General features: G+C 38.5%; 6 protein-coding genes across 11 annotated transcripts; 5 read left to right on the forward strand and 1 right to left on the reverse strand.

Annotated features, from left to right (window-relative positions):
* The first annotated feature begins 707 nt into the window (after positions 1–707).
* LOC108066308 (adult cuticle protein 1) lies at positions 708–2,018 on the forward strand. Its single transcript, XM_017154786.3, has 2 exons — positions 708–762; positions 1,326–2,018. Exons 1-2 carry the CDS (start codon positions 757–759, stop codon positions 1,737–1,739), a joined length of 420 nt encoding a protein of 139 aa, XP_017010275.1. The 5' UTR covers positions 708–756; the 3' UTR covers positions 1,740–2,018.
* A 603-nt stretch (positions 2,019–2,621) lies between these two features.
* LOC108069853 (adult cuticle protein 1) lies at positions 2,622–11,175 on the forward strand. Of its 2 annotated transcripts, none has more exons than XM_070217881.1 (2): positions 2,622–2,730; positions 10,204–11,175. In XM_070217881.1, the coding sequence occupies exons 1-2, from the start codon at positions 2,629–2,631 to the stop codon at positions 10,645–10,647; spliced, it is 546 nt and encodes a 181-aa protein (XP_070073982.1). In that variant the 5' UTR covers positions 2,622–2,628; the 3' UTR covers positions 10,648–11,175. The 2 variants fall into 2 exon arrangements, with proteins under 2 accessions (XP_070073982.1, XP_017015598.1); XM_017160109.3 differs by lacking the exon at positions 2,622–2,730 and adding an exon at positions 9,892–10,023.
* On the reverse strand, positions 6,801–7,399 carry ATPsynGL (ATP synthase, subunit G-like). Its single transcript, XM_017160112.3, has 2 exons — positions 7,240–7,399; positions 6,801–7,182 (listed from the first exon to the last, which is right to left on the reverse strand). The coding sequence occupies exons 1-2, from the start codon at positions 7,277–7,279 to the stop codon at positions 6,899–6,901; spliced, it is 324 nt and encodes a 107-aa protein (XP_017015601.2). The 5' UTR covers positions 7,280–7,399; the 3' UTR covers positions 6,801–6,898.
* A 2,666-nt stretch (positions 11,176–13,841) lies between the features above and the next one.
* Positions 13,842–15,005, forward strand: Acp1 (Adult cuticle protein 1). Its single transcript, XM_017160111.3, has 2 exons — positions 13,842–13,894; positions 14,231–15,005. Exons 1-2 carry the CDS (start codon positions 13,889–13,891, stop codon positions 14,630–14,632), a joined length of 408 nt encoding a protein of 135 aa, XP_017015600.2. The 5' UTR covers positions 13,842–13,888; the 3' UTR covers positions 14,633–15,005.
* A 1,974-nt stretch (positions 15,006–16,979) lies between these two features.
* LOC108069857 (sodium- and chloride-dependent glycine transporter 1) lies at positions 16,980–22,803 on the forward strand. 3 transcript variants are annotated; one of them, XM_044395056.2, is made up of 11 exons: positions 16,980–17,160; positions 18,581–19,503; positions 20,322–20,453; positions 20,515–20,690; positions 20,751–20,791; positions 20,853–20,973; positions 21,048–21,387; positions 21,508–21,665; positions 21,722–21,850; positions 21,911–22,117; positions 22,188–22,803. In XM_044395056.2, exons 2-11 carry the CDS (start codon positions 19,143–19,145, stop codon positions 22,446–22,448), a joined length of 1,926 nt encoding a protein of 641 aa, XP_044250991.1. In that variant the 5' UTR covers positions 16,980–17,160; positions 18,581–19,142; the 3' UTR covers positions 22,449–22,803. The 3 variants fall into 3 exon arrangements, with proteins under 3 accessions (XP_044250991.1, XP_070075498.1, XP_070075497.1); XM_070219397.1 differs by having other exon boundaries at positions 18,854–19,503; XM_070219396.1 differs by lacking the exon at positions 16,980–17,160 and adding an exon at positions 18,296–18,382.
* Positions 22,804–23,778: 975 nt separating this feature from the next.
* On the forward strand, positions 23,779–26,527 carry LOC108058128 (sodium-dependent proline transporter-like). Of its 3 annotated transcripts, XM_044395055.2 has the most exons (10): positions 23,779–24,032; positions 24,180–24,311; positions 24,372–24,535; positions 24,598–24,671; positions 24,727–24,746; positions 24,942–25,187; positions 25,307–25,455; positions 25,556–25,684; positions 25,771–25,977; positions 26,046–26,527. In XM_044395055.2, the coding sequence occupies exons 1-10, from the start codon at positions 23,870–23,872 to the stop codon at positions 26,322–26,324; spliced, it is 1,563 nt and encodes a 520-aa protein (XP_044250990.1). In that variant the 5' UTR covers positions 23,779–23,869; the 3' UTR covers positions 26,325–26,527. The 3 variants fall into 3 exon arrangements, 2 of the variants coding, with proteins under 2 accessions (XP_044250990.1, XP_044250989.1); XR_006412463.2 differs by having other exon boundaries at positions 24,727–25,187; positions 25,824–25,977; positions 26,046–26,172; XM_044395054.2 differs by having other exon boundaries at positions 24,727–25,187; positions 26,046–26,525.
* Positions 26,528–26,814: the final 287 nt, after the last annotated feature.

Genomic DNA, 26,814 nt, shown 5'->3' on the forward strand with positions numbered 1-26,814 from the left:
AAACATTTCATTTATTCATTTTTTTATTCTTTTAATTAATTTCTATTAATAGTTTCTATTAATAGTTTCTGGTTTATTAAGGCTTCCTACTCATCGACCACTTTTTTTTTGCATCTCTGGACATTTGTTGGCGTTGCATTAGTGATATGCAAATGCAGTCGGAAAGTTGAGACTGGGCGACCAAAATGGATCAGTTTGCCGAGAACTGGCGGCGGGCACATTAATTTCAGGGCAAGCTTACTGAAGTGAATTTAATTACATTCTGCTGATGAAATTTTAATGGACAGCCAGTGGTGCTGAATGTGTGTGGGGCGAAGGTGGTACAGTGGTTTGCCGGTGGCTTGTAATTTGCCTATCTATTGTTGTTAGGGGCACCCGAGAAATATGTAGCCTTAGTTCATATTATATAGATTGAAGTCATGGTTATGGATTGGCCGAATCAAATGCGACCAGTCTTGTTTTCATCATGTCAACCGGCGTGGCTAATTGTCGCGCACTTGAATTGTCGTCAATGGGCTATAGATATCGATTCGGGAAGGTCAAGGGGCCGGGGTTGGGGCTGCGGGTATTACGTGGTTTGTTCTCTGGGCCAGTTTCCGCATTTGTGCAGCAAACATACACATGGCTGAACTGGCCGATCGGAGAACTGGCCTTATATGCTAAATGGAATTATGGATCGGAGCTATAAAAACTCTGGGGCTACAGGCAGATGTCAGTTAGTTTCGTTTCAAGCGTCACTGAGATCACAGAAGCAACATGAAGGTGAGATTGAAGGGATATCGGATAACTAAAGTGTTGTTTGCTCGAAGAAAATTTAAAAAAAAATTTCAAGAGCCCCACAAGATTGAAGATTAATAGAAGTTTAAAAGGAAGTGACAATTGTTCGAATTTACGAAGGACTTAAAGGATTTGAACGGACATTCAATTTAATAAATCAACGTAATCGAGTTCTAAACTCCAAGGGCTAAGCCAGGATTACAGAAAAATATTTTGACTTCTGCTGCAGATGTTTTAGTTCCAACGTTGCACTAGTTACACCGTCACACTCATTTGGAAATCGATAACAGAAATAACTAGGCTTTTGAAATCATTTTCATCTAACAAAGGTCTAAAAGTATGCAGTGAATAAAGAATATTCGTGAATTCAAAAATAATTCATATCTTGTGTGGGCTTTAAATATATTATTGCATACTTTTAGACACCTATGATACTTAAAGGCGATTTAAAGAACCCAGCTATTTCTATATTATTTGTAGATCTAGACAATTATAATTAAATAGTAGATTTTATTTTAATTGTTTTTAATTCCCATTCTTATTTTTAGTTCGCCGTTGTCGTAGTCCTGTTCGCTTTGGCCTGGGGAGTCAACAGCTCGGTGGTGCCTCTGCTGAGCTCCATCCACGGAGGAGTGGTGGTTGGAGCCCCCGCCGTCGCCGGTTCGGTGGCCATCCAGGCATCTGCTGTTCCCGCTGCCGTTCCCGCTGCCGTCCCCCTGGCCCTCTCGCCGGCCGGACCCGTGCTCATCCAGTCTGGACCCGCTGTTGTTGCCGCTCCAACGGTGATTGCTGCCCATGGTCCCGCCGTGGTGGCTGCCCCTGCTCCCGCCGTCGTGGCCGTCGCCGCTCCGGAGGCCAGCTATGTGGCCAAGACCCGTGGAGCCGTCCACGTGGCCCCTCTGCCCGGGCATGTGCAGTCCGCTGCCTCCGTGAACCTGGAACCCGCACCAGGCACCTGGTAAACACTCGAAATCTGGAATACCCCATGGACTATCCGTACTCCTTCGATCTTGACCGCCACTTTACTCGCATCTTTACCACACTCTTTGGTTTTTTAAGTTCCCGCCTGGTCTTTTCACTCTTGAGATCCCACCGGGTTCTCATTTCTTCAGCCATCTAAGTCAGTCCTATCCAGTCTATCGCTTTCCGCTTTATTCTCTGGTCTATATTTATCCACCCCACTGTTGTCATCTGGAAATTTGTTTCTTTTTGAATAAAAAAATGTTATCAAAACAATACAATTGAATTTTAATTGGGGAAATAACATTTGGGAAATTAATGAAATACAACACATAAATGACTACAAAAATGCTTTTTATATTTATATTACAGAAATAAATATTTTTCTACCATTTATGCACTTTACAGAATTGCAAAAAGGGTTACCGCTTTATACCAGAATATTTTGAAATAATTCTTACGCAATTACCAGGGGATCGGCTCACCTTTTGATCACCACTTAGAGACCCCACCCTATGCCCAACTCCCACGCCTTCAAGTCCAGCAAATATTAAACAGCTGAATGGCTTAAAACAATATCGATCGATGGACGATTATCGATGGCAGTAATTAATCAATTCCGGGGCCTCAAAACGGCGCTACAGCAGGGGCGTTGACAAAAAGCCGTTCCAGAAACGAGACGCAGTTGCTCGGCAGCTGGACAACTTTGTTGCCAGCTCGCCAAGCTGCCTCCGAACTGGTATCCGAGCTGAAAACGAGAGTACTACTCGATCTGGAGCAGGGGCGGTTTGCCTTGATCGCCGCACACTCGCACTTGCAATTATAAATAGAAAAAATGTGCAAAAAACTTGATATGGCCGCGATGGAGTTAAGTAATGCCCATGCAAAGTAATGCAACTCAAATCAGATCAGATCCGCCTTAACGCCCACTGGAGGCCTTTGAAAGCCGTTAGGCGGCCGTTCCCGATTCCGATGGGATATGTAGGATTTTCTGTAAGCCAATAAATATATCTATGCCAATGCGGTATTATAAAAATTCTTGCTCCAATTTAATAGCAGGTAGTTCAACATTTTAGTACTAGTCTTTATGTGAAGTAATTAAATTAGATTAACTTTTAATGCTTACTCGGAAATAATAGGAGAGCTGTTTAATTATCTCAAAGTTTTTACAACATTACAACATACTATAACTAGGTGTTTGAATATATTTTTTTATGTGATTAATGATGTTGTTTTAAGACAAATATACTAAGCTAGATTTTTTATTTTACCAATAATTACATTACAAATTATAAATAAATTCAATTAATTGACTTAGGGTATTTTTTTATGGTATCCTTTTGTTTCTAATTAAATAATAACAGCCGACTTGATGCCCAAGCATTTTGACTGAAAATGAATTTGACGGAAAAACATGATAAGCAGAAAAATGCCTGGGCTTTCAATAAAAGTGTCAATTGACGCCGGAACGTGATGCCAAGAAAAAAAGGGAGGGGCGGCCGCACAGTGGGGGGCGGGGGACAAGTGGCAGCTCAACAAACAGCAGCTAAACATTTTGCCGGCGTTGTTTAGTGTCGTGTCGGCAGCCAAGCCCCATGGCAATTGGCCATAAATCTAGCTCCAGCCATTCACTTTTTGTTTTCTTTATTCGCCAGTGGTCTTAACTCGATCGGCAGCTGCGTGCACGCAAATCCACAAACGCATGACGCAGCCACCAAATGCAGTTAACTGGGCCCAAGCCACTCCCCCTTTTCGTTTACCACCAAGTTCAAGTTTACGCACTTTGCTGCCACTTCCTGATTCGAACGGGTTCACTGCACCCCGACGCACTTGAGGCGAACGCTTTTCGCAGTTTCTGGTTTCGCGTTCAACTTGGCCCACTGCGATGGATTTCCTTTTATTTCTGGTCTACGCAATTCGCACTTCTGTTGGCAAGGCGAAGGCAGTTCGGATTTTTAGTGATCGCTTCTGGTTGCCACAAAGAAAATTTATGGCAATTTTGTAGAAGAAAGGTGTTTGTTTGAAAGCTTATTTTAATTATTTGATGAAATACAATAAAAAATTTTTTGAATCAAAAGTTATATAATTTTATTTTTTGGCAAATATTTTTGATATGATCTAAAAATGTCTATTATACTTTTGTCGGCCCCTCAAATTTTATTTCTATGTAAAACTTCCATAAGAAGAAAACAGCATAAATAAAATAAATAAGTTACAGTAATTCACAAAAATTAAACCATTTATTAAAAAATCACTTTGTTAATAAACTTGTTTTTTTTTACAAGTGTATTTAAAACTTACATCATTTCAGCCGCCTACTTGTGTGTGGGCGATGAGTTATTGAATAAGGTCAGAGTTCCAGCGAAGGATCGAGCCAGTTCTGCAGTCGCGTGATTCATTCACCAGAACCGATCAGAACAAGGCGGTTTCTTGTGGACCCTATACGTACGAATCGATTTTCAGAGCCAGAAAAACAAACGCCACATTGCTGGCTGGATTTCGTAATGCCGCACAACGGCCAGGCTTTCTTATCCGCACCCACAACTGGTTGGTGGCCTAAATATAGTACGGCTGGCAACAACCTGTAGCCAAATATTCGCCGCCGAGTGAGCGACAAGTATCTGGCGGGTTGCATGAGCGGCAAACAAACTTGTTGCACACACTCGCCAAGATTTTTGTGATTTTCGTGGCAGCAGCTGGGTGGAAAAAAGGCAAAATATGCAGGTGAAAAAAAAGGGGGGGCCCAGGCCCCTCCACCAATTCAGACATTCCTCCAGCCACTTGCTAACGTCATAAACACACTAACCAGCCCCATATAGAACTCGTTGAATTAGCAACAATTGTACGGGTAAGCTCATTGTTAGTTATGACAGTTGTGTAGTGACAACCGTGGCCACAAAAGTGGTTAATTATTGCCCTCTCGTAATGACCATTAAGCGTCCGCTTAGCATGCTAATTGTAATTGGATTAATTACCCAGAGATCTTGATCGCCAACTAACGGTTATAGGGGGAATACTTGACCAATCGATTACGTTACGATTGCAATTGCATCATGTGCGCCTCTCGGTTCAATTCCAACAAAAATACAAAAAATAACCGCCTTTTGGAGGCCGCCCACTCGAAAATGCCTTTGCCAGAGTCCAAGTGTGATTGCCTATGCAAGCTAGTTAAATTAATTTAGTTCGAACAACAATTAAAACTAAATCGATTTTTTTCCTGTTGACCATTGAATGATCTTACAAAAATAATGCAATTATTTGAATTATTTTTATTTATTGGCTTGAACTATGAACTATCTGCAATAAATATTAATTGTTATCAGGAAATTTCTTAAATAAATAATTAATTTTTATTTGTAAATCCCATAGATGCCATATGAAAATTTAAAATCAATGTATATTTGCGGTTTTCAATTTTTCTTGCTCCACAACCATTTATTTGGTTCCATACCTCAAAGATTTTTATGAATTTTAATGAACCTTACAGGTGTGCCAGGCGAACCGCTGGTGTTTATTTCACACGTAGTGTATGAAATCCAAATTAAATAATGAGCAGCAAGCCAGAGGTGTTGGCGGTGTGGGTGGAAATGCTGGTTACCAAATGCTGGAAACCAAAAATCGTTGGCTGGCACAAAGCCCACCCCACTTCCAAGTTGCAAGTTACAAGTTGCAACAATCGGCAGCCGCCAAATTGAATTCAAGCGTGGCTAACATTGATTTCCCCCCTAACCCTCCTCGTCTACAGAATTAGTTTCATTCTGTTTATGCGATTTTAATACGGAATTCGCATTCATCTAACCAAAAGTGGGCGTTGTCAGTCGAGGAGCTGTGATAAGGACCACCAGACTATATTGTCTGCGGACTTAGCATGATGCAATCGGGCGGTGAGATTGCAACAAAGGCTGGTGCTAGCAGGCTGGCTTTGTTATTAAAATGCCATTAAAATTGGGACAAGCGGTAAAGTCGATCTGCAGACAGACAAATACAATTTCAATCGAACTAATGGCTCAAATCGTTTATGTGCCAAAATTACCTGTAAAGCGGTCTTAAAATATGATGAAATATGTATGCTTTTAAAGCAAGGACTTTGTGTTATTTTAAATGAAATAATATCATAAAAAGGGGGTAGAAAATGGGAAATAGCTGCTGCAAGTAAAACTGCTTTACATAAAATGTAATGAAAATACGATGAAATATTATTTTATAAATACTTCAGCTTGAAAAATAGAAAAAAACGCACAATACCTAATTAAACATGATTTTTGGGCGCTATTTTAAAGGCTTTTAATGGTATGGTATTTTAAAATGGATTAAATTCGTTTAAAGTCTAACCAGGTTAAATAAAAAAAACATTTCTTTAAAATATAAAATATAAAATTAAAATTTACAATAAAAGTCTGTTGATTTTTAAATTATTTACCTTATGAAATTGTTAATTTCAGAACGTTACCCTCGACTTTGTCAAGTTGGTGGGACACACGTCGGTTGCCATTGTTTGGGTTTGGGTGGTGCAACTGCAACGGCGTCAATCCGATTTATGCCACTTGACCGGACTGCCGCCCGTGTCTGCTGTCTCAGCGCCTTAGAAAACTAACGCTTTGCCGCTCGGACGCCTGCGCACTCGCCTCGCAGCGGAGAAACAGAATTTTATGCCCAAGATCAATGCCAGCTCAGCGGTTTGCTGATCTCCATTGAGCGCGTTGCTCATGCCGGGCCAATGGTTATCCGGAATTCAAGGAGGGGCAGTGCTAAACGATGGAGTGGGAGTTTTCATGCTGTGCACCTGGTCACCGAGAATTTATGTATGCAAATAGTTGCGAACAACTGAAAGACATTAGGAAACGCTATTTGGCTCTTAAAGAATGGGAAGTTATAAAAGTAGTATTTTTCAAGAGTTTTGGGGAGTTTGTAGGGTTTAAAAAGTATAAGTCCTTTTATCTTTGGTCTGCTTTTTAAAAATATTAAAATTAAGCGTAATTCGGGTGATTTTAAAAAGATAAAGCTATGGAGACATATTTATACTTTTCAACATTGATAGGGAACTCAAAAAGCTACACCCAAGATTGTAATGCTGATAGTGCACCTTTATTCAGTGCACCTGGCCACAGAAAATATGTGTATGCAACGAAAGAACATAAGGAAAGCATTAGATCAGTTTAGTTTAGACCTTGTAGCCGACGAAGTGACGGCGACCGATGACCTCGCCCATGTAAAACCAGGTAATAACCTCCACGGTGACCAGAATATTTAGCCAGGCCTCCTTGACGGTGGTCTGGGAAAGTCCCGACTTCTTCAGCTGGCCCTTCATATCCTTCTTGGAGACATTCTTAGCGGTCTCGGCGGTCTTCTTCAACTTCTGGAAATCCGCGGGCAACGGAGGCGATAGCTCCACCTTGGCATACTTCCAGAATTCTTCGAGCTGCGGACGTGCTGCCACTACAATCTCTGTGTAATATTTTTATTGTAATTATATTTAAGCCAGACTTGGAGTGTAAAACTTACTGTTGGCTAGGGCCTGGGCCTTGGCAACCAATTGACTCATTTTGCAGATAGAAAAATAGAACGAGAAATACAAATTTCTGAGGATTTCACAATTTCACGTTAGAACGTTCTCGTAAAAGGCTATCAAATTGTGAGCTGTCAAGAATTATTTGATAGGTTTGCAAGAGGCTGCTTGCCACCAAACGATTTTAGACTCTAAAGGGCTACCACACACGTTACGATTTAAGTCCTGGAAATTAGGAAATTCTACCTTTAAAACAGATATTGGTAAAATAATAGTTGAATAATAGAATACATTTAATTAAACATAAACTAATATCAATTAAATTTTTTTAGTAATTTAACCAAAACTATAGCTATAAGTGGGCCTTTTAGCTCAGCTTTCTTGATGTATTGCCATGCAAATGTGTTTGGAAAATTTGCATAATTGCGGCCTGGTTGAAAATAACCTGCGCCAATTATGCGATTTGCGCGCGATAAACTGACCGATCATTACCAAACCGACAAGATGGTTATTACTAGAGCGCCCCGCCCACTTGCCAAAGCGAAACAATGGTATAAAATAGAATAGGAAAAATGGAAACACGCCCTAAAAAATTGGCCTGCATTGTCTGCTGGTCATCGTAATAAAAATCTCTCAAATTTGCAATAAAACTCCAAGTATTTCGCCATCAGTCGAATGGAATTGGTTAGCATAATGCATATTTTAGGCAAGCTGGTTTCTTAATGAAGCTCTATTAGAACCGAGGTGAAGGGCCCGGCCCGTTCGTCAAATGAAAATTGCTCTTGTTTTCTCGCCAAAGTTGGTCTTGGTCTAATTGCCCCAGTTAGACGAGTATGACATTCCACCAAGACCCGTTACGGAGCCCTATGCATAATCCATAATCATATTGGCTGTGATTAATGGCTGTCCTCTAAATGGATTCGGTCTCACATTTGGCCAGTTTGACACTCTGACCCACGTCTAAATAAAAATGAAAAAAAGAAAAAAAACGTGTCCAGCTTTTTTGATCTGCATGTCCATGACAATTTCAAGTTGAGGCTGCAATTGGCTGGGGGTTTAAGCCAAATGCCCCAAACATGGAAATGTAGTCCACCAATTCGTTTTGCTATTTTGCATTTTTATTGTTTGCCAATGCTGACAGCCTTTGATTATATTTATTCTTGGGCGTTGCCCCACCACAATACTAGAATTGCCTTCCTATTTTTGGCGGAGCAGCGGGCAGCGAAAACAAGGCAAAACTGCAGAGGCTAATTGTTTATATAAAACACTGCAAAAAATTCCAGAATTCTGGAACTTGCGGCGAAAAATCACGCTCTTTCTGACGTCAGTTAGTTTTATAATTCTCATAAAGTATTCCGTATTTCAAAATATTTTGGTATTTCAAAAATACTTATTCGCTGCCAACTGAATTTACGAAATTATTTTATTTTTTTATTTTTGGGTATAAGAATATTTGTTAATAGGTTCTTTTTGGGCTCTTTTTTTTGACGAACTTTGATTGAACAGATAAAAACCACAATCGATTACTTAAGGATTTCAACGGTTGACTAATTTTTTGGCATTTAAAGCCCAATTAATTTTATTGCATTGATTAAGTCATTGCAGAGGCTAAGTTCTAAGTCCGCCTTGGGGCTAAGTAATTGTTATTGCAGTGTAGGCACGCGACTTTATTTTACTTTACTTTACAGAAATTCCGTGCCCCAAGCCGCAAACTGAACACTCATACCAGCGGACTATATAATTGCAACAAAGAATTCTGAAAGCTAATGCAGCAAAAACTTTGGTCTGTGCCATGGCAAATTGAATGCTTTGGGCCCCTATGCTTATGACTTTTTAAATGTGTTTGTGCTTTATCAATATAATTTGGTGTTTGTGGCAATTTTCAACCCGCTGATTGAGCCAACCGATTGTGTCGGTTCAATATCTATGCTTATGTGTATTTGTGTTTCACCCTCGGCTGTAAATTCTTGTTTGTACAGTCGGGCTTCCTCAAAAGGAATTTAGGCTAAATTGAAAAATTGAATTTTGTCGCTTTTCAAAAGATACATTTAAGATACAATTAAGTATAAATTGAAGTTTAGGTAATTTATTTATACATAATTAATAATAACTAGGAAGGCATGCAAATATTGATTACTTGGTTATTCTTTTCTTATTTTTTATTTGATATGCTTATAAATCTGTTTTGTTAAATATTTATAAATATTTTAAATTTATTTCTTAGTAATATCTTTAGGTGAAGTATTCTTGATGGTTGGTTTTGATCTATAGAAGTTCGACTGTGGTAATTTGCGCAATCATTGACGCCCGCCGCCCCCTTTTCGTGGGAGAGAGGGGCGTGGCTTGGGAGGGTGGTGGTCAGGTGAAGCGGGAAGCGACACCCAAGGCAGAGATCTTCGAGCAGCTGGGCAGTGAAAGGCCAAAACCCGGAGCGGATCTACTGGGTATGGGGTCTGGGGTATGGGTATGACTAGGCTTTGGGTATGGGTACTCCAATTCTGCCCGAGACTTGGGCTTGGGCGTCGGCGTCTCTAGAGCAGAGTCTCTCGCGCCATTCGCCTCTCTGTGGCGCTTTTTGATATATATTTTCTTGACTTGGGGGGCAGGTTTCGGTTTTGGAATTGGAAAAGCAAAGCAAAGTCCGCGCTGCGTTTTTCGTATATAAGTTGCCACAATTTGGTAGTCGAAATCAGAATCAACTCGTTCGCTGAGTATTCAACAAGCACTTCTCCTTTCAACAACCCAACTTCAAAACCCACCCCAAAACCATCAACATGAAGGTGAGGTGATATCAGCAAGGATTATTCTGAATAGATTTTCAGAATTATTCAAAAAAATCTAGAAACTTTAAAAAAAAAAATCAGAAATTTTAAAAAAGTTTTTAAAAACTTTTGAAAATTTATAAAAGAATTTAATCCTAGAACCTTGTAAGTAATTGACATTCCTATTTGGTCTTCCAGTTCGCCGTTGCCGTAGTCATGTTCGTGTGCGCCCTGGCTGGAGCTCATGCCTCGTGGGCCCAGATCGCTCCCGGTGTGTCCTATGTGAGCCCCGTGGCCCATGGCGGACCTGGTCTGTGGAACGGAGCCTGGAATGGCGCCTGGAACGGTGCCTGGAACGGCGCCTGGAACAACGGCTGGAACGGTGCCCACTGGGGTGCCCCCGCTGCCGTTGCCGTCCACGCCAGTGCTGCTGGTGCTCCCTGGGGTCTGACCGGTGCTGGATGGCACGGAGCTGCCGTTCCCGGAATCAACCTCGCCCAGGGACCTGGTCTGGCCGCCGGCCATGGCCATGAGGGCGTCTATGTGGCCAAGACCCGTGGTGCCATCCACACCGCTCCCCTGGCCGGACACATCAACTCTGCCACCTCCGTGAACGTGGCCCCCGCCCCGGGAACCCTGTAAGTCGGGAGTCCAAGACCCTAACCGATGCCAAACGGAGCGGATGGATGGTGCAGTGTCTGCAAACTGATCTCCAACTGCTTCAGCGACTACCCACGACTACTCCAACCGGATAAATACCCATCTCTCTCTGTACACTTATTGTTAAGCACACCGCTCTTAGTCCCCCCGATACGAACACGATCCTGATCTTGGGTCCATGTCCATATCCTCTGGACATTTCCCAACGCACTCAGCAATATATAAGTCCAACAGCAATTACAACAACTACAACAAACCAACAAATGACAGCATGTTAATTTTATTTTTTGAGAACTCTTCAATTACTTCCCACAACTGCTATCCTGTCTTCCTCTACATCTCTACAACTATCACTGTATCCTTCTATATCTATCACTGTCCGGCATATCGTCCTATGATATGCCCTGTCAACCTGTATATATCCCATTGTACTCTAGTAATCTGCAACAATGTAAAGATTGACGAAAGCGTTATAAATAAACTCAATCAGCGTTTTTTATACGAATTAAATATTGTGTTTTGCAAATGGTGCTGGGAAATATTTGGGAAAGAAAACTTCAAAACCAGTTTTGAACAGTTGTAATTTTTAATAAAAACTAAGAAAACGGCTGTTTGTTGTCCAAAAAGTAAGCCAAAAGTAGGTTTTATACTCGTAATTAGCATTATAAAAATTATAATTTCTATACAAACGATATTTCAATTCAGTAGAGTTTTTCTTAATTAGTTTCATTTCTTTTTGGTCATTTTTATATTATTCACTTTAAAATTTTTCAAAATTCTGTTCTTGATAAATGTTTTAAACTTATATTATAATTTTCTTTTAGTTAATTTTTAAGTATATTTATTTTTAGATTTTGAAATTATTTATAAACCTATTACACAAGTATTTGTTTCAAAAAATATTTTTTCCGTTTCCTTGCTTTATGAACAAAATTCCGTTATATTTCAAACTTATATTTAAAGACATTTATAATTTCAAGAGCACTATTCAAACTCATTTTAATTGTTAAGACAAAGGTATTGAATCACTTTTAAACTCTCATTAAAATCAACTAAATCATAAGTCTCAAATTAGTTAATTATAACCTTGTGTCTTTTGTTGCACCTGCTCGACCTTGAAAGGCCGACAAATTGTTCAATTGATTCCATATCTGCCAAGAACGTCTAGATCAAATGTGTCTTTGTCTTTACGTCTGTATTATTATAGTGACAGTCCTAATTTGCTTGGCAATACTATCGACCACCGCTGAACGGTAGTCAAGTTGGGGGCCAATGGTCATTAGATCGAGTTAATTGGAGCAGACCCCGACTCGGCTCATATGCACGTATTGGGCGCACAGGGCGTATGCTTAATTATGCAAACGCTTAGCGCTAATTACAGATCGCACAGAGACCAAGTTTCGGTTTCAGTCAGCACCTGGGCTTCTGGTACAACTAAATAATTGCCACACAGAGAAAATTATAGCAGCCGCTAATTACAGATTATCGCAAGAATTCAACTTGAACTTTTTTGGTGTCTGCCAAGAAATTTTGCCAAGACTCGATCGATCTCACCCACATTGGCATCGAAACCAGTTTTTCCCTCTGTTTCTGAAATGCTCTTTTCGGCACAATTGAATTGTCTTTGCTTGGCCAAATTTGCTATAATGTCTGATTTAATTGCTGCACCTAATGGGTTTGCGATATATTTATGTGGGCTGTTTTAGGCGGTAGACACCCACACTAGACACTTTCCGATACATTTCGGCCAGGTGAATGTTGTGCAATGTCGATTCCATTAGGTAATCGGAGGTAGAAATAATTAGGGAAATAGCCAGGAAAAAAAGATAGAGGTGGAATGCCTGTTAGCCTCGGTAAATTACATTTCATGTACCTAAATTAAATGGTTTACTTTGGGCGATGACGTTATCGTTGGTCCTGGAAAAAATAAAACAATAGGATACATTATTTATAAATGATAACATTTTTCAAAATTAAAATAAATTACTGTTAAATGAAAGGAAAAATAAAAATAATGGCCTTTTAATTATTTTATTATGCCTTAAAATAATACTTCTTGAAAACTATTAGTGCATTAATATTTAATTATTTTTATAGTTTTGTCATGAATGTTTATTCAAGTTAATTCTGTGTAAGTAACTACTACACTTTAAAATTTTACGATAAATAGGTATTAAAAATCAATCGAATAGGTGGGTGTTTCCTGGCATATCATTAACCCTTAAGACACATAAATCAGTTATTAGCCGGCCTTATACAGGATACCGATCGCTCCATAATTGGATTCGTGTTATAAATCATACTGAAATGCTAATCGGGCACAAACAACAATTAAGTAATTAAAGTGGCGGTGTGATGGAGTGAAAATCAACTTACCGGAACTGCAGCTTAAAAGTGGGTTGGGCCACTCACTCAGACAGTTGGACCCACATGGCCACAGAGATGGAAAACACACTCACCGAGAATGCATTTCTGGGGCGGTGCAAGTTGTCAGTGGATATGTGTATATGATAGTTCGCCTATGAGTTAGTTCATGGGAACAATTTATTATAATTCAAAAATTCTTTAAATGCAATAAAATATTTAAAGTGAATACCAATTCGTTTTGAACTTTTATTAAGTTGTTATTATAAGGGCATAATTATTTTGACAAAGCCTTCTTAATATATACCTTTTTGTTCAATTAATATGAATTTTCTCATTTTCGGAATATTATTTCTGTAAAAAATAAAAAGATTGTAAAATGTAACTTAAAAAAAATAACAAAAAAAAATTAATAAAAACCGTTTAAAAATATTTGCAATATGCAGCTTAAAATTTGGAGATTTAAGAAAAAACGGTATTTGTTTTCCCGCGAAAATAATATTAATTTTTAAGTTCCGGCTAAAATAATATAATTCAATTTAATAAGTTAACAACAATGTAGGTGTAGAACTAGTTCTTCAACACAACCGCTTTGATCTCTAAACCGATAGATCGATCAGAACCGATCCGATCCGTTCCGATCCGAAGCATGTCATTAGCGCTGATCATATGCATGCAGAGCAGTGTCAGCAGTGTCATGGTGTGTGAACTCTCACTTTCATGAACCCTCCGACGTAGCGGTTTTCCTATAGCTGAGGTGGTCAGCAGTGGGGTATAAAACTGGCCGGCAGCACCGTTGACAGATCAGTTCAGAACAAGAGTTCAACCAGAGCGCCAACCAAAACCCACAACCAGCAACATGAAAGTGAGTTAATAAGCGGATTTATCCTGATAATTAAAAACCTAAACAAAAGTTTAGGGCATTGGCAACCTTTGCTTGGCTTCTAACGAGGATATATAAAATTTAATATCAATATGATATTATAATATCTTTAATATATATTCAAATGACATTCTTTGATGATGATCAAAATGGTCAATAAATATTTAAAGCACATAGGTTTTTACTGATAAAAGGAGACAAATTTTAAAATTCCAAAATAATAATTTCGCTTTTTGCAAAAGGATAAAAAAACTCAATATTAAATTCTTCAAAGAAAAATATAAATTTATTAATATTTATGATGCTTTATATTTACAGTTCGCCGTCGCCATTGTCTTCACCCTGGCCCTCGCCATGGGCGTGCAGTCGTCTGTGATCCCCCTGCTGTCCCAGGTGGCTGGTCATGGACTCTCCTACACCGCCGTCTCCGGACCCGCTGTGGTGGCCTCTCCCTGGGCCGTTCCCGCTGCCCACTGGCCCGCCGCCGTAAACGTGGCCTCCTGGCCTCCGGCAGCGATCCATGCTCCGGCTGCCGTGGCCGTCCATGCCGCCGCTCCCGCCGTGGTGGCTGCTCATGCTCCCGCCGTCGTCGTTGCCCCGGTTGCCCATGAGGGCGTCTACACTGCCCAGACCCGCGGAGCCATCCACACCGCCCCTCTGGCCGGACACATCCAGTCGGTGGCCTCCATCAACGCCGCCCCTGCTCCCGGAACTCTGTAATGAGAATGCTATATCAGCTATATAGAGAATCCCTTTGCCGATCGAACCCCCGCCTCTACCATGGAAACTGCCGCTAAGGGGGAATCCCCTGAACACTCTACTGTAAATACATTGTATATATAGACACATATATATATAGACAGGGTACTCGCACCTAGCACCTGAACAGGACCCTTCCACACCTGTCCCCAAAAACTGAGTCATCAAAATTCCCTTTCGACCTAAGCACACGGCCACGTTTGTGGTTGCCTCCTTCTCTCGCTTACCTATTTATCTAGCATACATTTTCCAAGCATTCCTGTGAAAAGCCGCCACAAGCTTTCCTTCGATGGGAATGCCACGTGCATTCTGGGAGGAAATGCTTAAACATTTTGCCAATAAAGAAAATGTAACAAAAGTATGAACCTATTATATTTTTGGGGAAAATACATGAGGGAAATGTTGTGCTAGGCTGTGCTAACTAGTATTTTCATGATAATATATAACCCAGATTAAACAAAATTATTAATGTCAAGTAATTTATAAAGTTATAAAAAATTTATGAAATTTTATGAGGTATTTAATATTTCTGTTATTTATTCATATCCAAAGAAATATCGCGTGACCATCACTTAATATGGATTTATTGGACTTTGGCAGATTAAACTAGTTTTTGTTATTAATAGATCAATTGACAACATAATTGTATTGTACTAAAACTAGCTAAGATAAATCAGACGATGCTTTTAAAATAGCGCATTAGTGATAAATTCCTCACAAACACAGTCCATTTGTATACACAGTCCGTTGGCTCTGAAACGTTTATCGCCGCATTGTTACGCCTCTTGATCCACTTGATTGATTCATTGCCTCAAATTGTCACTGCACTATTTGCATAAAACCCCCTTCCTCTACAATAAAGTGTGATCAGAGCGAAGCAATTGAATCGAAAGCTGAAATGTCAAGTTCATGCGCATGCGCAAAGTCTCCAACTGCGTTCGAATGCGAAATGCAGTCACAAATCACAATCTCGCACTTGTTTTTTGCCCCCCTATATCTTTCGATTTACTATAACAGAATCCAACTGTTGCGTGATTTTTTCCTCCTACTCTGCCACCCCTTTTTTTATGTTTCCCATTTCAAGTTTCAGCTGCGGTTTACAACGTCTCGCGCTTGTTTATCATGTTTCTAGTTTCGCTTTTGTTGCCGCATTTGGCCGTTGAATGAAATGCGTCAGTGTATCAATAACAATACCCCCTCAAACCTCCTTTAACTTTTTCTCACCACACCTCCTTTGAACTACACTGAGCGAAATTTTAAAAAATATATTAATTTTTATTGAATTTATTTGGTTTTTATACTTTTAGGAAAGTTATTTTAATTACAAAAACTAAGCTTAAAATCTACGAAATATTTAAAAATATTTTTAACGATTCTTAAAAAATTACATCAAGAATATTTACCATACATTTTTTTCTCTGCAACGTCTTGCGATTAAATCGGCTGTATTGAACCGACTGCAATGATTTATTGTACGCCGGCGGCCAAGAGTCAAGCGTCAATCGTGTCGACAGTCTCCCCTTACTTGGAGTCTGACTCGAAAATGGCAAGAAATTTCCTACTGGGCTTCGTTTTGGCAATCGCCGGTAATTGACCGGCAAAGAGAAAATCACACAGGAGTCGCGGGGTCAATGCGAATTTGGCTTGCTCTTGTGTTCGGCCATATGGGTAATTTGGAAAATTGGTACGATATGGGGGTAAATAATTTCCACTTTGTACGTACTTCATTTAATATAATAGCTTGATTCGAAATCGATTTGACATATTACGGCTTTTGTTAATTTTAGTGCATGTAGCAAGAGAATTAGAAATCGTAACCTGTAAATAAGAAAGCAATAATAAATCAGTAGAAAATAAATCCAAAGAAAAAATTCAATATATAAAAACATTATTTATAAACTTAAAGACTGATATATATTGATTTAAAATAAAAATTAAAATTAAAGAGCTTAAAACAAATTATTTTTATTTGGTACTTATATTTGTTTTCAGACTAAGTATTTTGAAAATAATTAATATTTTCTATGTAATTTTTATTTTTCACCTCTGACTCTCTTCACTTGTAGAGCATTTAAAAAATGAATTCATCGCTACATTGCGCTCTTCGTTTCTGTCACTCTTTTGCATTTCTCCCGAAGAGTAAAAGTAGCACACAGCAGCAACTGCGATAAGAGACAGCAGCAACATCTGCAGTAACAAAAGCAGCAACAGCAGCAACATCAACAGTCACAACGGCAACAGCAGCAACATTCGCATTCGTCTGACATTCGGCGACTATCTGGCTGTGTTTCTACTCTTCAGTTTTCAGTCGTTCGCTGGCAGACGCGCCGACAACGTGCGTCGCAGTCGCAGCAGATTCCGATTCGGGTTCAGATCGAGATTCGGGTTCGGATTAACATTCGCACAGTGCAGGTTATGCAGGAGTTTTGTGCGTGATTGCAAAAAAAAGTGTCGCCGGAACGAAATAGAAAAGTGCACTGTATGCAAATGTGAGTTTCAGATGGTTGAGATTACAAACGGATGATAACGGGACATATTGAGTTTATGTGGCGCCAATATCGTTATCTACATTTATGTGCATAGTCTTCTTGACGGGCTGAAAATGGTGGCGAAAAAGGGGAAATTAGGATGGGAGGGAAAGGTACTGCCCACAGACTTGGCCAACACTTGAGACGCCAACTTTTTGCGTCTTATGCCGACAAGCAAGAGAAAATATTTATGCACACTCAGAAAGAAAATTTGTATATCGATGGTCATTACTTTTATATATATTTCTGGAAACATAAATATTTACTTTTGAAAAGTATAAAAATAAATTTCAGTTTGGAAATTTTTATTGTCAATTGACAGTTTTGTTACAAAAAATTTTTAAAAATTAAACTTACATAAAAAAATAAAAAATAATTGTATCATAAGAATGCAATAATTTAATATTAAATTTTTAATTTTTGTTCACTGTGTATATATTTGCTTGTGCTTTCCTCTTGGCCATTTCAATTTTTTTTGCATATTTATTGCGCACACCAGAGTGTTTGTTTGTAAACATTTCGATTCGACTAATTGGACACGTTCGCCGCATTCGGTGCACTCACTAATTTACTCATAAATGAAGCCACACCAAATCAACAGCGTCATCGGCGTCCAAAACGCGTAAGCACAGAAAAAAGTAAAAAGGCAGAAAATTTCGCCTGAATTACACAATTTGCACAAACACAAAGCAAAACAAAACAAAAAACAGCTGATTTTCGCGCACCCTATTACACGCTCCCTCCGCTTTTTATCGCTTTTACTTGTTGAAATCTTTTCGGCCAAAAGAGAACAAGAGAGCTGCCTCTTTTTTCAGCCACCCGTACGTATGAGCAATGTCAAGTATACGCTCCGTAGACCACCGGCATTGAGTGCGATGAGAGTGGGGGTGTGAAATGGCACCATCAGCTGTCCATTGCCCCCGTTCACTTTGCCACTCGTTTCGTTTTTCTTTTGCTTGCCATTTATTTCCATTTGCATTGTTTGGTTTCGATGAGATTCGATTTTGTTCGATGGCTTTGTTTTTAAAAATAAATTTCCATTTGTTTTGATTTCCCCTTCAGTTGGAATTTTTCTTTGTTTCGCTCTACTGATAATAGGATAGGTACGGGCCATTTAAAGAAGCGTCAGAACCATCGACTAATGGAATATTGAACAAAATTTAATATAATTTAAAATTGATAGGTATGTCCTGAACAACTTTTCTATACTTTTATTATTTTCTTTTGATCAGTATTTAATTTTTAACTGGTCTTTAAACAATTTTTATAACATTTGTAATAAAAGTTTTTTTTGAATGAACAATTTTTTTCTAATTATATTTTCGTATTTAAAAAATTTAATAAATATTTATACTTTTGCCAATATTTCTTTTTTACTTAGCACTTGACCCACTGTACAGCGCATATAATCGTTGCACACTCACTGGCTCTCACATACGCATTGCACGAAAAAACTACGTATAAAGACTTTTATATTTAATTAAATTTGTGAGTTGCTGGGCTCTTTGTTGTTGGTGTTGCCTATAATAATACTGCTTCATTTGGCGTCGCTTGAGAACGGCAATCCCCATCGAATAGCATCATTTGTCGCTGAGCATCGGAGCTGATTGCTTGGCGCCCGGAGTAATCAAAATCGGGTTTAATTTCGAATAAGGTTTACGAGTGCGGGATGAAGCCGCCGGCGGCAATAATAGCCTATTAGAAGATAATCTGAAGCTCAGATTTCTACTACTTGTTCTTCGTGAAGTGACCCACAAAAACGCTGCCGAAAACTAGGTCAGACTGCCAAAAGACAAAAAAAAAGAACGAAGCAAAACAAACGCGGAACAAAACGGCATGAACTTGGAACGAAAAGCAACTGGGAACTTTTTAATTGAGACTTTAGCGGCTCAGGTGTAGGGGCTTTCTCACCTGCTGGCCACTTTCTCACCTAATGACCCACCATGAAGGGCATCTGCGGTGAGCAGCTCAACAATTGCATGCTCCTGGGCGACTGTGAAAATAGCGAACATGGCTCGGGACTGCCCGGAGATTTTACGGGCGATGGAGCGGAAACGGAGTCCGGAGGAGGAAGGGGTGGCAGCTTGGCCTTCGCCGCCCGCCGAATTCGGAATCGACAGGTCCACAGCATGGCCGTACGATCGGCCAGTGCCTATGATACCCTGGAGCGACCCTATCGGCATGACAAATCACGCGGTCGTTGGGCAAAATCGGCTGACTTCTACTTCGCCACCTGCACTCATGCCTTCAGTTCGCTGATCTTCTCCGAGCTCTCCACCTTTGGAATACTTCACGGCGGTTGGCGTAAGTACCCTTAAGAATTGCTAAATCCTAGCGCAATGTAGTTTAAAATTATCACTTTTTATAACAGCTATCAAATATAAGTAAACACTAACGAAAAATTGTTGAAAAAACCAATAAATATTTATGAGCGCCAAGTGATCTCAAGAAATCCATGTAATCGGCTGTTACTTAAAATCTTAAATACCATTTAAATTTTATTGATATTGGCTATTTCACGAACAGAATATTTAAAAATTTTTAAATTAAATAGATCATCTACTTTATTTTATTTGGTGTTTAAAAGTCTATTTGCTTTTTCCCACTTTGATCCCATTGCCATAAGTTATCAATAAAAAATTCAATTAACTAAACCAAAGGTTATCAAAACTGCGTAGAGGACGGCTTTTCGCGTTTACTTTCAACAATAATCATATTCCGCAAGCGATAAGGTGAACAACTGGGGTTGCCATTACCACAAAAATCAAAACAAAAATCCTACAATCCCCTCCATTAGTCGCCCCTAATTATTTTTAAAACCTGTTTTAGAACGATATAATTGTTGATAATCGCCGAGTAACTGATTTCATAATTGCATTGTTCACCATATTTAAGATAATTCAAATAATGACACAGTGCCAACCACAACAAATTACTATATAGCAAAAAGCAATCGATAATATGTAATAACAAATAGTAGTCAGAGTTCAGGACCGATGTTAATAAGTCACTTTTTAATCATTATGAATCATTAAAAATAATTTAATAATTTTATTTTCAATTTGTATGTATTTAATGTGTTTTTTATATGTTTTATATTTTAAATGTTTTATTCTCCTTAGTATTCTTCATAATCGCCTACCTTATGGGAATGTTTTTCTACTCGCTGCCAATATTTTTGATACAAGCATTTCTGGGACAATTCTCATCTTCTGGATCTATCTCAGCATTTCGCGTGGCGCCCATTTTCAAAGGTGAGAGATCTTCAACCATTTTGATCTGTTAAAAAATCCAACCATTACGGCATACTTTTAGGCATCGGCTACGCCATTTTGCTGCTTAATCTGGGCACTCTAACCTACTACTGCATCGGAGCTGTGGTGCCCCTTATCTACACAGTGAATTCCCTGCATCGGGTGATACCCTGGTTGAGTTGCAACAATACTTGGAATACCAAGGAATGTTCTTTACATGAAAATTACGATGAAAATGTGAGTGAGTTGAAGCTTAGAATCAATTTGCAGTTATTTGATAATATTTTGGGTTTTTAGGACTATAGGGTCGATCCACATTCCACCGTGGAGTTCTTTAGGTGAGTGATTTATACAATACAATTCTTGTCAAGCTTTAACTAATTTATTTGTATTTTCTAGATCGACGATTGCTTCTACTGAAGAAGATTCCACTTCAATGAGCATATCTTGGTCCATGTTGATAGGCGTTTTGGCCATTTGGCTGGTGGTTTTGGCTATGCTGCTCAAGCCTGTGGCTTTTGTGAGTATTTAGGATTTTTTTGGGTCAATAAAAATATAACATCTAACTACTTTATTTAATTGTCATACTTTTAGATTGGTAAAGCTCTGCGATGTTCCTGTGTGCTTATGTTCGGCTTCTTTGTGGCTGTTTTTATATACTTGGTTATTCACGAAAAAGTTTCGTATGATACTCTCCAATATTACTGGATGCCCCAGGTGGATAGTTTGGAGAGCGTCCTTGCAACGGCCCGAACCGCCCTCCTAATGGCCGGTGTGGCTTTGGGTCCCGGATGGGGCAGTATAGTAACCCTGTCCAGTTACAACAATTTCCGCAGCGATGCGGAGAGATTGAGCTTCTGGGTGTGCCTTACTCATATCACTATCGGATTAATGGGACTTCTTTGCTGCAATGTGGCCCACGATCACTTTGAGGGTAGGTATACAAAATTATTTTTTTAAAGAAAATAAAATTTACTTTATTTTTAAAATGGATCTTTCAAAAATTTCAGAAAATATATATTTAATTAACTATTGTATTTTATTATTTAACTAGATCATGTGGGCATGATGCCATTGCATGTGGATGAGAAACATCATATGCAGTTCCTGTACCTCTGTTTCTCCTATTTGTTTGGGACGTTTACGACGACACCAAATCTCTGGGCTTTCCTCTTTTTTGGCATGATATTCCTATCGGAACTAAGTTCCTTGGTGAGTTTAATTTTTGAATAATATAAAACTTTATTAATTTATTTATATTTTATTAGATCATCCAAATGATGTCCGTTATTACTGCCCTGTTCGATGAGTTCGAGACGTTTCGATCAAAACGAACGATAGTAATATGTTCACTTGTCCTCTGCCTTACAGTCTCCTCTGTTTATTTTTGTACTCAGGTGGGTGTGGAATTTGTGCATTTATGAGACCATTGTGTGATTTTTGATTTTTCATTTTAGTTGGGCTTCAGTCAGCTGACTCAGCTGCCCAATTTGGCGGTGTTTACCCACGTGTTTATTTCGGGAGTTCTTCTACTAATGACCACTTGGGTTTATGGTCGCGTGCGATTCCAGTGCGATTTGCAGTTTATGCTGGGCAAAACGATCTCAAGTTTCAAAATTTTCTTTATACGCTTCGCCACGCCTATTTTTCTTGGACTGTGCTTGGTAAATAGTTCTCTGAAGTATATACTTTTTAAATTAAATAATATGTTATTTAAAATAACCCATTTTTCAGTTCCAACTCACCTATTTATTTACGCGTGATCGCATCCACGACGTCCTGATTTACTTGAGTCAGGGACTGATTTTCCTGACGGCCATATCGTATATGGTTTATAAGGTGTGTCGGACGAATGGCGATTGGCGCCAGCGATTGCAACAGTGCCTCGCACCACACGACTGGCATCCGGTGGATGCGGACAACCGGCGATTTTACGAGGAAATCATGGGCTTCTCCGAGATGCTGGTGATCGATGCCAATGCCAATACCACATAGTGCCTAAATATCGAATACTCTTTAGATCAAAACTCAACACTTAAGCCGTCGACACATGACAAATGAACTGAACTCACTTTTATTATACACCCATCCGTGGTCATACATACCAACACAGTCACACCCATACACACACAAAAACCACACTACACACACGCACACGAGTATATTATACAGATCAAGTGCTAAGGGTGATCGTTGGATTTTATAATGGAGTTGTACTGATATTTTCCAAACGCTAGCTGTAGTGAACAATAATCTGGTGATATTTAGTAGTTGCCTACTAAAAAGTTCAACAAGCTTCGGCCAAAAAATATTGTTACGAATTAATAAAGTTTTACCTTTTAGCCATGTACTGATTAATTCTTATTATATTTTTTGGGAATGTATTGACTATAACACCACGAATGTTGAAAATGCAATAATTCGTTTGTACACCCAATTCTTTAAACCAACAATCGGTTTTTCTAGAAAATAACAAATTAAATTGTTTTTAAAAAACTTTCGAAACGTAATTTGCAGTCTTATTTTTCTAGTCAGCGAGTTTAATTTTTTTCCTGGAATTAATTGACGAATTAAGTCCGTACACAATTGCAATTCACCAGTAATAGCTTTGATCAAATATATATAATTTATTTTGAAAACATTAATAATAGCTTTTGTTTTGCTTTCGATTTGCAATTGCTGATAAGGAAAACATGTGTCAGTGTTAAGGCTCAGTTAAAATATTCATTGAATTGAATTGAAATTGATTAAAAGCGATTTAGATGACTCAACGCTTAACACTTAATCAGTGCAAAATTAAAATCAACAGCTTTAGCGTAAATGTTTTTATTTGATTATGAATTGCTTATATGTAGAGTACTCCTCCAGTTTTTATAAAATTGCGTCTGTTTGTCTGCCCACTTTACGGGCAGAAATAAAATAACAGTTACTATTTCTCTCTCTAATTCGCTATTTCTCAGTGAACTTTGCAATGTATGCGAACAAAAGAAAAACTAGTGCAAATGTAAAAGCTCTAACTATATCAATTTAAATGAAAATCGCAGAGAAGACAATTTGTGGTCGAAAATGGAGATACCCTTAAAAGCGTAACATTTATAAAATTAATAGTTTTAAAAATTATTTGGACTTTTAGTTGGTGAGGTCCAAGAATATTACATACATATGTGTTTGCATTATTATAAAATAATTATTTTCTAAATAAGTGCCTGCCGCAAAATTATATTAATCCAAATTAAATTTTAGGGTATGATCATTTCAGTCCAGTGGATGAGTTAAATACCGGCTTGATGTCGACATCGGTTTCAGTGCTCTGGCATCTGCTATATTATGCAATACGCCTATCTATTTTAAAACGCTCGCGGCTTATTCACTGTATATTATAGGAATCTTTTGCTGTTTGATATTGTCGTCGCAACATGGTACACGAAACATCATATGACTCTGGACTTAAGCCCTTTGCTGCCGATCTAAATCGAGGAATGTGGGAAAGGCCCACTGACTACATATTTGCCTGCTTTGGATTAGCTCTGAAGATGGACGTATTTTCGTCTACTCATTTTGCGACTCGCGATATGGGCAGTACGTATGTTATGGGGCTAATCTGCACGGCTAGCCTAATTTAGGGGCGTTGCGCTACTCTCATTCATTTATAGTTTCAACTGAATTTTTTAGACACACAAAAAAGGCAAATTATTACTAAATTATTTTAAATATTTTTGATTTTAGTTCTTGGAATATTGCCATATTTTTTGTACATGGTGATTTATTTGGTCCCAATCATAGTCATTCACTCCTTCATGGGACAGTTTTCCAGTAGTGGATTTATCTCCGCTTTTCGACTGTCTCCTCTTTTTAAAGGTAAGTCCCGAGAAAGGTTAGATAGATACAAAATATATTATAAAGAATCTTGAATTTTAGGCATGGGATATGTGAGCCTTTTTTTGACTCTCTCAATGTTGATTTACTATGTCACTTATGCTGCTCTACCGCTATTTTTCATAATAAACTCTTTCCGACCCACTTTACCTTGGAGTTGTGAAGGCTTAAAATCTTGGTACAATGAGAGCACAGGGCGATCCACCGTAGGAAATTTTCTGAAAACCCTAATAATTAAAAAATAATTCTAAGAACTTCATTCTTTCAGATATGTAATGTGACACCTAACTTGGATTATTCTGAATTTAGGTTATTCCATGTTCCTTCCGTGCTTTTCTTTGAGTAAGTGAGGTAGTATTTATAATTTTAGAATCTTATAATTTTTTGAATTTTATAGAAATAACTTTCGCAGTACTGGTAATGCAGCTGATTATGAGGACTTTGAGCTATCCTGGTATTTTGTGAGCCTTTTCGCACTAGTTTGGGCAATGATTGCATTGATATTTTATAAATTCTCGGAGACGTCGAACTTTGGAATATTTTTAAGGTACATGGTAATATGCACCTTGGTCTTACTTTCGGTGTGCTTTGTGCGCTTCCCATTTCTTCCAGGAGGCCTTTCGTGGCTAAACAAATATGTTACTCCAAAACCACGTGACTGGGCTATGGGAACTGTGTCCACATTTATTATAGCTATACAGGCTTTTGGAGCTGGCTGGGGCAGTGTGATAGCCCTGTCCAGTTTTAATCGGTTCAAGACCGACATAATTACCTACAGTTGGATTATTTCCTTCGGACAGATCTTTATTTATATCATGTTTGGCCTAGTTTCTTTTATGCTGGAACACTACTTTTCAGGTAATCACTATCGGCCCTGTTCTAGTTTTCACTTCCGAAAGATTCACACGGAATCGCATTTTTTAAATCCTTTAAATCCTTTTTAAATTCATTTCTAAGTAATAAATCTACGATTTCAGAGTTTGCTAAGGGATCTGATAAAACATATGTAACAAACATTTGGCTGTTAATTTTGTCTAGTGCCAGTGCTTTGTCCACAATGGGTTGGCCAAACTTGTGGACTATAATTTACTATACTACGTTATTAATGGCGGCTGTTATTTCGATAGTGAGTAGTTTTGGTATTTATATTATTTACCAGTTCATAGCCGAAGTTGATCGATCGATTTATATTTTTTATATATTTTTTTATGTATATTTCATTGCAGACGACACAAATATTTACTGTTCTGCAAACTTTGTTTGATGAGTTTGAGGATCTTAGAAAGAAAAAAAAGGAAATTACCTTTGGGTTAATTGGTGGCCTTGCGGTCTGCTCACTTTTCTTTTGCACAAATGTAAGTAATTAATTCTTTTTGAAAATTAAAAATTCTTCTACTGGCAAATTTGGAAATGATACTAATTTGTCTTCAATATTTTCCAGCATGGAAATGATTACTTTATTTATTTGGCTATCGATGCCATTTTCTCACACAGTGTTCTTCACTTACTGCTTTTACTGGTGGTTTTGTGGATCTACGGCCGAGAACGTTTCCAGCGTGATATTGAGTTTATGTTGGGTCAGCCGTTTGCCTTCTGGAAGATTTATATACTCCGCTTTATAGCTCCAGTTATTTTAGTGATTTCCATGGTTTGTTCTAATCTAAATTTGATTGATTTTAATGTAGCAAACAATTATATTTTTTTTTTTCTAACTAGGTGGCCGGAATTAGTTTGACCATGCTGGGCTTTACTGACCTTTCAGTAGTGATCCTAGTGATGTCCATTACTTTGGTGTGGTTACCGATTCTGGCAATACCTGGCTACGGATTTTACTACCTTTCCCAGAGCACTGGATCCGTTTGGGATCGCTTAAGACGCACCTGTCGACCCACCGATTGGTATCCGGTGGAGATGGAATACCGCCAGAAGTACGAGGAAACTATAGGAACCACTGACACCCACCAGCTTTCCGAGGTGACCGATGAGGTGAAATAAGGGGTTATACAATCAATAAGTGCGTTTAAAAAAGTGTTAGAATAATCCGCCTCGTGTTGGTATGCAAACTGTTTTATTCACCCTTAAAATTAATTAAAAACCAATCGGTTTCCATAAGGAAATTGTTAGTTATTCATAAGATCTTAATCTTCAGTTTATTTTAATAATCAGAAAAACAATACGTTTTGGACATCGGTAAATAAATTAGAGGTTATAAAATCGTATCATTTCAAACAAATTCTTTAGTATAATTTCATTCGTCTTTTCATTCTCTACTCTTAGGGCCGGTTTCTCGAGTGCCGGCTAACATTTCTCGAACAGATAAAGTCCCTGCTAAGGCATTTTGGCTTTCTCGAGCATAAATGTGAGAGCTAACTTTGACAGGGACTCGGAGTCCCTGTTAAGCGTTTTCGACTCGATAGAATGACAGCTGATTTCCCAAAGCCAACTAAGAAGAAGAAACGAAATCACAGCTGATTTTTTCTTTGAA

This window comes from Drosophila takahashii, chromosome 2L, assembly GCF_030179915.1.
Source record: "Drosophila takahashii strain IR98-3 E-12201 chromosome 2L, DtakHiC1v2, whole genome shotgun sequence".
In the NCBI taxonomy this organism is placed as follows: Eukaryota; Metazoa; Arthropoda; class Insecta; order Diptera; family Drosophilidae; genus Drosophila; species Drosophila takahashii.